This window comes from Cibotium barometz, chromosome 37, assembly GCF_041138505.1.
Source record: "Cibotium barometz isolate CiBa-2024 chromosome 37, ASM4113850v1, whole genome shotgun sequence".
NCBI lineage: Eukaryota > Viridiplantae > Streptophyta > Polypodiopsida > Cyatheales > Cibotiaceae > Cibotium > Cibotium barometz.
In genome coordinates, this window is record NC_141082.1 from 31,511,941 (window position 1) to 31,524,863 (window position 12,923).

General features: G+C 35.8%; 1 protein-coding gene across 6 annotated transcripts in view; it reads right to left on the reverse strand.

Moving 5' to 3' along the window:
• Positions 1-452, reverse strand: part of LOC147617168 (UDP-N-acetylglucosamine diphosphorylase 2-like) — a 155,308-nt gene extending 154,856 nt beyond the window's left edge. For all 6 annotated transcript variants that reach the window (XR_015262387.1, XR_015262388.1, XM_086776776.1 and 3 more), the window contains exon 1: positions 71-452. Coding sequence is in view for 4 of the 6 variants with exons in the window: in XM_086776776.1 (XP_086632902.1) it covers positions 71-211 (141 nt within the window). In the remaining 2 variants the exon portion in view is untranslated. The remainder of the gene's footprint in view (positions 1-70) is intronic.
• Positions 453-12,923: the final 12,471 nt, after the last annotated feature.

The window sequence follows — 12,923 nt, forward strand, 5'->3', positions numbered from 1 at the left end:
AAGCGAGATTAGAATGAGGAGGAAAAGCAGAGCAGAAAGTGCGAAAGGATTCTAGGGGGGAAGCAAGTACCTCGAGGTTTTTGAGGAGGAGGTCTCTGTCGTCAAAGGCGAGGTCCTTCCAGAAGTCAAGGCAGTGTTCCTGGCCATAGTCTTTGAGGCGCTCCAAGAGGGCCTGGGGGGGCGCACACTCCTCATCGTTCGCCTCGCCCATCTCCCTTTTCCTCGCCTTCTAATCGCCCTCAGCAGGTTTTGCTCTTGTTGGGCCGCCTGATACACTGGAGTGGATGTAGCCCACTTGAAGAAGATGGAGTTCGCTTCCCCTAGAAGCTCCCTGCTTGCACGCTTCCCTCTCAGCTTGCTCGTTGCCAGGGACCAAATAAAATTTGATGAGCATGTGAATACTTATTTCTCTCCCCTGTACTTGCATTCCTTTAATGAGGTATAATTATTGTTCCTCCTTTGCATTGCTCTTGATAGTTATTTCTCTCTCCTGTACTTGCATTCCTTTATAAGGTATTACTGTTGCTCCACCTTTTGCATTGCTCTTGTTCCCACTTTTGAGAGCCAAGTCTTATGCAATCAAGCTTTGTGTGTGTGTGTGTGTGTGTGTGTGTGTGTGTGTGTGAGAGAGAGAGAGAGAGAGTATGTTGTGTGTGCTTGCATATGTGTGGCTCCATGAGTGTGTGATTGGGGTGGGCGGATGGAGGACAAGGACGCACAGCCTCTCTATGTGTTGCAAGCATTGGTGGAGGCTCGGGGCCTTAACGGGATTGTACATTTGAAATTTTCACCAAATTGCTAAAGCTCTTTACATAGCCTCCTAACGTTTGAAAAGTGATTCAACGTTCGATGTAAACGGATGCAAGCCATGGACATCCCTACTGATGAGATCAACTTAAATAAACTCTACATTTTACTCGCAAACACAATTTGTTATCAATTAAACCATGTGAAAAGCATATATGGCCACTTATGCAAACTCTTCTATGTGCGTGTGTGTGTGTGTGCGCGCGTGTGTGTGCGCACTCACGTGGGGTTGTCACAACTTTAAAGGGTCATTTCACAAGAATTTTATCTAAGGCTTGAGGCAATCATCCATTAAGTTTTTCATATGACTTTTCAATGTTGGAAAAGGGCCCACCAATGTTCACATTGCTTGGATGCAAGCCGCCTTAGGCATCCCTCATGACCAACCTTTTCCATCTCATCTGAAAAATTTCTCTTTCCATTCATCAATATGGAGAAAATGAGGGACACAATTTGTCACTCTAATATCAAACCATGTGAAGTTTAGTCATGGTGGCTAGTTATGGGTGTACCCAAATTGTTAGACATATTTGTTAAGGATAGTGAGAAGGATAAGTGAAAGGAGACAAGTTGGCCTACCCTATGCTACTATCTCAGGCCATCAAAACCATTCTAGGCTTGGCTTAGACATGTGGGGGACCCCTTGGAGAGGGACACGAAGGAGCAGAGCAAGTAACTCCATGGCATGGCTTGGCTTAGACATGTGGGGGACTCCTTGGAGAGGGACATAAAGGAGTAGAGCAAGTATCTCCACGGCAAGTTGATCCACCTCTAAATATTCCTTCACTGCAAGAATAACTAAGCTCGTGATGCTAGGTTAGGTTTTATATCCTCAGGAAAGGGATAAGCAAGATGAGAGCAAGGAGCTACAAGACAAATCAATATGACTCTAAGAGTTTATTTACCATTAAGATAACTAAGCTCATGATGCTAGAAATATAACATGATTAGACAACCATCCTCCCCATACTATAGCTCAAAGTATTAGTGTTACAAACCCATCCTTGGAGAGGGACATAAAGGAGTAGAGCAAGTATCTCCACGGCAAGTTGATCCACCTCTAAATATTCCTTCACTGCAAGAATAACTAAGCTCGTGATGCTAGGTCAGGCTTTATATCCTCAGGAAAGGGATAAGCAAGATGAGAGCAAGGAGCTACAAGACAAATCAATATGACTCTAAGAGTTTATTTACCATTAAGATAACTAAGCTCATGATGCTAGAAATATAACATGATTAGACAACCATCCTCCCCATACTATAGCTCAAAGTATTAGTGTTACAAACCCATCCTTGGAGAGGGACATAAAGGAGTAGAGCAAGTATCTCCACGGCAAGTTGATCCACCTCTAAATATTCCTTCACTGCAAGAATAACTAAGCTCGTGATGCTAGGTCAGGCTTTATATCCTCAGGAAAGGGATAAGCAAGATGAGAGCAAGGAGCTACAAGACAAATCAATATGACTCTAAGAGTTTATTTACCATTAAGATAACTAAGCTCATGATGCTAGAAATATAACATGATTAGACAACCATCCTCCCCATACTATAGCTAAAGTATTAGTGTTACAAACCCATCCATGAGGAAGTGAACCTCCAAGTGTTGCATAACTTATTATGGGTTTGTACTTTTTAATCAAATGAAGCATAACATCTTCAACGTAATGATGCCACACCCTAAGAAACCTCAACATTGCCAATTTTCATAATAAAAAGAAATATGGCCCTCACAAAGCCTACGTCAACTTATGGTTAAGGGTTACAACCTTGGCCAACCTTAACTTACAATGGACCCAGGCACAAGGCCCTTGGTTCTTCCTTCTCACTAGTGAGGCTTTGGATATGTACAATGTCAATGTGCCCTTAGGTGCAAAATCAAGGGGAAGCCCAAGATAGACCTCAATCCTTATTTATATCACTACTAGTGAGAGTCTAAAAATGCTCAGTGACACACTTGGTAAACTACAAGCTCCTATTTATATCACTAGTGAGAGTCCAAAAATGCTTAGTGACACACTTAATAAGCTACAATCATTGATAAACTACATCAAAGATACCTTTTATCATGCATACCTACTAGCAACCTCCATAATGTTAAAACATGTATTTCAATAAATGTGTGTGAACAATCATGTGTAGCTTGTGGTGAGGAATCTAACATTCAAACACAAGAATACGAGCATGGGCCATGTGGGACCCTTAGTTTACAAAAGTTCCACTTGTTGATAATTTACTAAAACCACCATCACCATATAGCAACCAATTAAATCTTTTAAATTGATATAATTATCACATTGGGATCAATATATGAATTCAAATTATCACATTGGGATCAACAATTATCACATTGGGATCAATATATGAATTCAAACAAGGTCATCGAGCAAAGTTGGTTGAAACTAATAATAAAAACATCTTATTCATTCAAACATGCTCACCACGCAAAGTTGGTTTTATGAATACAAAAACATATCATTTATCTATGCATTCATATGAATGTACAGATATGAATTCAAACAAGGTCATTAATAAAAGTTTGTTGAAAACAATTACAAAAACCTCTCATTTATCAGTATCTTTTCATTAAAGACCTTGTGTAAGAAATAACCTCTCAAAGCTCGGGTTGGTTATGAATGCAACTTTCAAATGCCCAAAAATCTCATGAAGGAAAACCTTGCACTTTCATGGCTCTCAAGGGACCATATATTTCTCATCTTTATTTGTCCTTCATGTTCTCAATAAATAAACATTCACAAAGCCTCACTATGTTTTATATATAGTAATAAAGAGGAGAGAGTGCTTTAGATTTGTTTAACATGAGACTTTTTGGGATGTTGTGTCATGAAACTCCTTTTCCAAGTTCTACGATAATGGGGAGCATGGCATGTTGTGATGTCAAAGAAAACTAATGCTTTTATGGAGCATATCCAAATGTATATTCTTTAGAACCTTTGTCGTAGAATTAAGGTTATTCACATGTGAAGGCCATATAAAATAAAAGGGACACTCAACAAAAATGAAATCTATGTGTGTGAGATATGTGTGCCACCTCTTTCAATAATACTTGCTAGGAGCTCATGCCTTCCCCACTCTTTAAGTTCCCATTTTCATCACCCCTCTCTTTTCTAGTATTGTCATCACCTGTAATAAGGAATGCACCTACATGCATGACCCCTCCAAAAATATTCTTGTATAGATCACTCACTTGGAGTTTCCATACCTATATATATGTAAAACCCCTTTAATAAATACCCTTATTTCCCACATATGTAAGGGTTTTCCATGTAAAACCCCCTTACCCATTGTGTATATCGTTTTCCATACCCAAAATTTTGGTTAAAAGAGTGATATTTTTTTAGAGAAACATGGCAATGTACAAAAGAAGCAGAAATCAAACTCCTCTATATATAGAAAACTTAACTATTTAAGTTTTATAAAGATTAAAATACCTTAGCACATTAAGGTTATATGGTCTTGTGTCTTAAACTAATGAATGAGTTTTCACTTCTCTTAATGAAGGATAAGAGAAGAGGTGATGTTAGTGTACAGAGAATAACATGACATGTTGCATTAGTGGAGAATAAAAAGTGACGTTAGTGGAAAATAATGGTAAAATCACATTATTGGCGAATTATAACAAAAAAAGTGACGTTAGCTTATTGTGCATCCAAGTGTTACACACACATCATTCCCCTTTAAAATGCTCTATCACCACCCCCATTGATAGTATGCACCTACTTACTACCACTATCATATCCCTTTTGACTTTTATTAGTGGTGAATAACAAAAAAGTGACGTTAGCTTATTGTGCACCCAAGTGTTACACACACATCATTCCCCTTCAGAATGCACTATCACCACCCCCCATTCCCATTGGCTCTATGCAACAACTGCTACCATCAACTATCATATCCCTTTTGACTTTTAATACTATTAGCCCTTATTATTAATTAAATGCTCAAAATGGTTATGCATGGTTTGGGAGGAACCAAGGGTTTCTTTCTTAATACAATGCTCACTAAAGAAACTTGTATACCTGCTAATATGTCAAAGAATGTGGCCAATAAAAAGGTGAGGATCTTACATGTCCAAGAGTTAAGGAACTTGTATACCTACTAATGTAAAATGTGGGCAATGAAAAGCTAACGATCTTATATGTCCAAGAGTGTGTCAAACAAACCTAAACCTATTCCTCCTTATTAGATTAGTGCAATTCATGTTGCGAACGGATCTCCTTGTGCACACCAACAAAGAGCCTCTAATTATTTCTCTTCATTCATCTTACTTAATTCCATGTTTTGGAATGGATAACCTTACTAAAAATTAATATCTATACCTTTGTTCATATTGCAAATGTGTGTGTATAATTACGGCTCTTAATTTTTTAGGAATCACAAATGTCAATATTTTGTTATTTGTTCGATGCTATAGTTTCCATTTTCATTCTCTTAAATAAACAATAATTTGTTCATATCTTCTATAACTTAGCATTGCCATTTGGAGAAATTATTTTATATGCAAGGAATTTGCTAATTATACAACCAAAGGGGAAAAGGTCAAGAAGCCACAAACTAAGGCATCTCAAGGTACAATAATAATTCATAGAGTGTATTAATATTTTTTTGGGGACCGTTGAAAAGTATAGATAATCATACATTATTCACTTTATTTGGGAGTCTTGAGAATAATTATAGGTCAAAGAAGAGATGTTAAATACAATAGTAAAAGGAAAAGCAAAAGTAAATAATGCTAAAATGTCTTGACATTGAAATAAGGCAATGAGGATGATGAGTACTTATATTGATAAAGACTCTTTCTAGCGTTCTTTTTTGAAATAATTAATATATTTTTTGGGACCATTGAAAAGTATAGATCATCATACATTATTCACTTTAGTTGGGAGTCTTGAGAATAATTGCAGGTCAAAGAAGAGATGCTAAATCAAATAGTAGTAGGAAAAGCAAAGGTAGATGGTGCTAAAATATATTGACATTGAAATAAGGTGATGAGTACTTATATTGATAAAGACTCTTTCTAGCATTCTTTCATCACTACCAAAGGGTGTAGGTTATTGATGATCGGTCCAAAGCCTTTAATAAAGGGCTAAAGTTTTTAGAGAAACTCATGAGAAAAGAAGGAGTAAAACCTATATGAAGCCTTTATTCCACATAAACTATTGATTTAATATCTCTAGGAGTCACCCTTTTTTGGCAAAATAAGACCTTGTTTGCTTTTGTATCACCTTTCAAGTAAGCATCTTCCATTGTAATTAAAAATCTTGACAAACCATTACTCCAAATCCATTCTAATATTGTAGAAATTCTTTGTTTTTGTGTGCTTTATTATGGCTTAGGGTGCTAGAAACAACTTTATTACTTCCCCTTATACACATTTCCTCCCATCAAACAAAAAAGAAATGTTACTTCTAATACATTATAATGTTAATGGTTTGCTTGTTTTGAAATTGATGCCCATTATAGCTACAATAGTTCTCTTTTATCATTCTTCACAAGCCTTATCATATCTTGTGGTGTTCAGCCATCCCTAATCCTTCTCACCAGCACATCTCAAACTCTTTGATTCCATGGGTTATGTATGTTTAAAATCTACACATGTAAAGTGAAACTAGAATAAGATATAATGCTTTGAAAAGCATGCAATGTCATATGAATTAATCGTCCTTACCCCTGAATCAATCTAGCTTAGATCTATGAGAAATGTCTTATGTGGCATTACATAAATGTCTTGTCTTAAATCTATGAGAAATTTCTTGTGTGGCATTATAAAGATTAAGACAAAGGAGCTTTTACTAGGAGGGTTTTGGGCCTCTCTAAAGAATTTTATTTTTACATTTTGCAGATTTAAACCTCCTGAGCCTCCTTCCCCTTTATAAAGAAAAGACAGTAAATTTAAACCTCCTAGTTCAATAATATGATTCATTTATATATTGTATTGTAGAATGCATAACTACTTTGATCCATCATTGTTCCACTTTTAGATTTGAATAAGTTTTAAGCTTTATTAATAAGTCTCTATTTTGAATGAGCAGTCTTTCAAGTATGCTTTATGTGTCTTTTTTAAGCATAGCCTTACTATAAACATTTAAATCAAGCTTTTGTAGAAAAGTTGTGAAATGAAAAGTTATGCAAATGTAAATGGAATTTTATAAAATAGGAATATGTGCATGAGTTTTTTGTTGGATAAATAACAAAGAAGATATTAAAAAAAAGGACGAATTAACATATGCTTGGCTAGAACTTTAGACCCTAATAAAAAAAGGTAAATTAATCAATACAAAGTTTTGTATTACAAAATGAGGAGAATCTTAAAGTCGTTAACAGAGACACATCAATCTCCAAGTAAACTATGCACATGACAAGCTAATGTAAAAAAATTCAAGATAGAATGAGTCATGTTGTGGCATAAATGCTTTTTCCTTTTAGAAAAAGGATCACTACATGAACATACAAAGTACTTTTTTCAAGATAGAATATGAGTCATGTTGTGGTATAAATGATTTCTCTTTTAGAAAAAGGATCACTTCATGGACATACAAAATACTTTTTCAAATATAGATGGGAATATGTCCTTTAATCTTTGATAGATGATGAGAAAGAAAGGTCACGAGCCCATCAAGATCATGGCCTCATATAATGACAAGGTGTTTTTATAGATTATTTCTTTAAAATATATTTTTTATTGATAGAAGATGTATAATTCTAATCAAATGCAATGCTTCTTGCATAAACAAGAAAGCGAATTAAAGAATGTGAAAGCTTCTTACATTGTTATTACTTCTTGAATATATAATCAAGATAACTAAAGAATGTGGAAGTGTAAAGAATATATTTAAACTACATGGTACTTTAGGAATAAAAAGCTTTGATTAAGGGCTTTAGGGTTATTGGGAAAAATAAATACAAATTTCCATGTTCTTTCTTAATTTCTTTACGTCAACTCCATAAATTTCCTTACTTCAAGAAGCTATTTTATATTCTTACAATGAGCCTCTCCATGGCATAGTGATAATGCAGTTTGTGCAGCATTAAACACTATCAAATAGTTCACATGTATCCTGGAGACTAAGAATAGCACCTATCTCTATTGGTGTAGCAATATTCTTAAAGACTAAACCATGTAAGCAACCTCTGTATGTGCTTTGACTACAACATCACAATACCATCATCACGCTACATAAACTGTTTACCTAAATAATAATGTAGCAAGCCCAAATCTATCATCTCAAATAACATATGTAATTTAGCCTTAAAGGCTGAAGCTTCTCCTCATCATGAGGGCATGTGAGCGCAGCATGAAATCAACATGACTAAAAGAAAATCTTTACTCCTCTTTACATAAAGGGGAATCTCAATTGGATTGATGTAATTACTATTTGCAACCAAGTATTATGTATTTATCTTTTTATACCATGCCGTGGGAGCCTGCTTAAGGCCACACACACATATATATATTCTTAACATGCATACTTTAGATTCTTGGCCCTTCTCAACAAAACCAGGAGGCTAAGATACATAAACCTCCTCATGAAAATCACCATTCAAGAAGGCCATCTTGATATCTAACTCATGTACATTCCAAAGATATTGCATTGCTAATGCAATAATACACTTTATTGTAGTCATACGAAAGTGTAAAGGTCTTATCATAATCTATGCCCTTCTCTTGAGATACACAAATATTCTCATGCAAATCACCATTCAAGAAGACAGTCTTGATATCCAACCGAAGTATAATATTCCAACTATAATACACTGCTAATACAATAATGCGCCTGATTTAACGAGACGTGGGTGCACAGATCTCATCATAATTTATTACATTATTGCTAATGCAATAATGTGCTTGATTTTATGAGACATGGGTGCACAGGTCTCATCATAATCTATGCCCTTTTCTTGAGCATAACTCTTTATAACAAGCCTTCTCAAAACACTACAATCAGCTTTGCGCTTAAGCTTATAAACCCACTTCATACCAATGGCATTTTTACCATAAGGAAAATATGTGAAATACCAAGTGTCATATTTTAGGATTGTTAATCCAATTCTAGGATTAACGAGAGCTACTGCCATTATCTTACATCAAGGAGTCACAGTAGATACACCAAAGGGTCATACATTCAAGATATGAAGCAATAGTGTCCAAAGCTATAACTTGGACGGGTGCCCATAATGATGTGACGGAGTATTTATGGGGATTCCCACTTCAAGAGCGTGTGGTAGCAAGATAGGATAAAGTCCTAAGTGATGTACTTCATGGATATTTTATGAGAGTAGTCATTGTAATAGCATTATACCTCTTATGAGCCTAAAGTGCCCGGTCGACCATAGTTTAAGTGAGTGTGAACATGGCCATGTATATAAGTGAATTTCTCTCATAATACAACATACTCTCCCATTGTGCAATTGAGTCTTGCTCTTGCTAGTCCTCTTGTTAATCTTTCTCCCTAATGCATGCTAGTAAGTGTGTGTGAGTAAAGTGAGGTGAGAGGAGGGACGAGGACCCATAGTGCAACACGGCGTTGTGACAACGCCCTCGCGGGAGACGCAGTGGAATTGCTTCTCAAGGAATTGTAGAGCTTGGAGACCTCAAGGATTATGAGCTCGGCCATTGGAAAGTCCTCACGACAGTTGCGGTTCACCAGGTAATCTCTTTTTGGATGTGTTTCAAGGAGGATTAGGGTGAGCCATAACATTTTTGGCATCGCTATCGGGGAGCCATCCCTTGGCTTTTTCCATTGTTTTGTCTCTAATCTACGCATAACCCATTGCCCATTATCTTGATTAGTGGCTTCCCATGAAAAAGATGTGGATTTGATGGTGATTTGTGTGAGATTTGGTGTAAAATAGTTCTCTTTTTTATTTTTGAAAAGAATGTTTTTTTGCTTAATTTTTTGCTTAATTTATTATTTTTGTGGCTTTTCATGTTCTTAGGCCGTGCACATAGTTTGTATTAGGCTTAGTTTGCATCCATTACATCAAACAATGCAAGAGAATGTATTTTTTAGTGAATGTTAGGTCTCTTTAGTTTAAACATAGATCTAAGATCATTAATTATAGTTTTATTATATGTTTTTTGTTGAAATTGTTTGGATTAGAGTGTTAGAAAGCATTAGGAGTAGCTTAATCTTTCAAAAAATTTCTTAAAACCATCAAAAAATGCTTGAATTTAACTAAATTCTCTTAATGGAGTGGTTTTTGTCATTAAGGGTGATTAATCTTGTTCAATCACAATCTATGTGAATGACTTGATTGTTGTTGGGGGTGACAGTGGAAAGGAAGTTGAGAGTGTAAACCTCAAGCAGAAATTTGACATGAAGGATTTGGGTGAACTGAGTTACTTTCTTGGCATTGAGGTTATTAGGTCGGCCAAGGGAATATGGTTGTCACACAGAGGTAGTATACATTGGGCATGCTGTGTCTAAATATGGTGTGGCTAGTTGTAAGCCAATTTCTATGCCATTAGATTCAAATGGAAAGTTAAGTATAGTTTGGGTAAGATCTTGGAGAACCCCACTATGTACAGGAAGATAGTGGGTAGCTTAATCTACATGATGGTCATCAGGCTAGATTTGAACTATACAATTGCATTGGAGAGTTTGTTTATGTAGGCTCCTCAAAAGCCACATTTGGATGGGGGACATCATCTAGAGGAGAGAATTCATCCACATTTTGTGACTTGACCCTTAGTAGAACAGGGACCCAAGAAGATTCTAAGAGGAAACATTCCTTCCAAGGAGACAAGAAACTGAACCCTAAGCTAATAGAAGTTTGGCAATGGATTAGATCAACAGCCATATTCTAACCTTGCATAAATTGATCTTTTCTAAAAAATAATCAAGAGTCTAATGTGAGAAGTTGTTCTAGGTGAAGTACATATAACAAAGTTTGAAGAAACCTCTAGGGTAACTTTTGATAATAAATTTACTTGCTAGTAAGAGTAGCTATAGACAATACTCTTGAATGTATGTCCAACATAGATGATGTGATGTAAAATCTTTTTTTCCTTTAATAAAGTATACTTACCTTGCAAAAAGAAAAGAAAAGTGATAGACCTACATTTTCCACTTTTTTTAAGCTCTTTAACATACTTAGGAGTCCCGTAAGCCCTTAAGCAAATTCTCAATTGATTTTTAAGTTTCAACCAATTATGTGTAAAATCCATTTGAAATGTTTAGAGGACACAAGCTCCCATTGGATGCATAAATAGAACATAGTTTTTTTTAGAGGGCCTAATCTTCAATAATGTTTAGAGTAGACGTGATCTCATTGGTCACACAATGTGAAGAAGTGTAAGTAGGTCAAAATTTTTGTAGAAGTCCAAACAAAGGATAACTATTTTTCTTTTAATATTTTCTTATAAATTGCTCTCTCTCTCTCTTTGCCCCTCTCTCTCTCTCTCTCTCTCTCTCTCTCTCTCTCTCTCTCTCTCTCTCCCCTTAACATATTTTATTACAATATATTATCATTCATATTATAAATCATACTATATAATAATATATCTTATACTATATAAATTTATATATTAAACATTATTATATTACTAAAACCATTTACATTTATAGTATATCTATTTAATTTGCTTCAAGCTATTGACATATAAATTTTTACTATTAATAAATCCCAATAACTACACTATAGCCTATATACCCTATTGATAAATACCACCCTACCCTTCATCCTTATCATTACAAATATACCCTTTATTATGAATATAATCATGTATATAGTAAAGTTGTTGTATATACATATTCAAATCACAACCCTTTTAATGTTAAACATTCAACTCCTATCTGCCTTAGCATTCAAATTCAAATGTTCTTCAAACTCATACAATACATGAAGCATGAAAACATTTGATTGAATCCTCACCCCAAAAAATTTACCACCTGACGTGATAGCATGTTACTACTCATGGACCAATAATAACATAATAGAGACATGCTACGCATTGTTATACAACAACACTACTACTTCTTACAAGCAGTACACACATACACATGTGTTAAATGTATGTATGTATGTATACACACACATACATGTTTGATATATGTAACCAGAAGTCTGTTCACTAGTGGGGTATAATATATTCCTTTGTACACTTCCTTATTCTAAGAGATTTCTTTGTACTCTCTCTCTCTCTCTCTCTCTCTCTCTCTCTCTATGTGCAAGTGGCCACTTTTAAAAGTAACTAATTCTATACTCACACATTGTTGTTGTGTATATTCCTTTGCACACTTTCTTATTCTAAGAGATTTCTTTGTACTCTCTCTCTCTCTATGTGTGTGTGTGTGTGTGTGTGTGTGTGTGTGTGTGTGTGTGCAAGTGGCCACTTTTAAAAGTAAATAATTTTATACCCGCAAGTTGTTGTGGCACTACCCCACCCATGCACAGTTTGTCTGCCCCTTTGTGCACTACTACCATGTGGTTGGGTAGAGGAGGAGAGGAGATGGTTTTAGAGGATATTAGAGGAGATGAGAGAGAGAGTGACATGTGGTAGGGAACAAACTTGTGCCTAATAGAATAGATAGATAGATAATAGTTAAACACAAAGTACTCAAAATCTATTATATCATATTAGGTTCTATGCAGTGTCAAAATAAAATCACCTTTTAGTATAATTTTCATGGCTCAAATTAAGAAAAACTGGTTACAATTTTGCCTAGCCTTGAATTTAAAGAAGTAATTTTTTAAAATTTTAGTTTGCATTTTTCAATAAGAACCGGTCGAACTTGAAGGTTATCATCCCAACTGAGTTAGTGTAGTGGTCAAGCTTGCGACTTATAACCTCTAGGTTATGAGTTCAAGTCCCACTAGGCTCTCTCATGTTAAAAAGGGACACCTATGCTCGCTTGATGTGTTTGGTTGCTCGCACTCTTGCCCCTTGAACACTCGAGTGACTCCTCCTCCTCGGGTGGTGGATCACCCGAGATAGGAGGATCCATACGAGACCCCTTCGCTGTTCCAACGCTCGACTCATCGCGGTGGTCATGGGGGATGTCTAATTCGTGGCTATTTGCCCGTTGGTACGTGGCCCTTGCCCGACCATGATAATTGGCTAATTGTTGGAAGGGGAAATCGGCTCCACCCACTT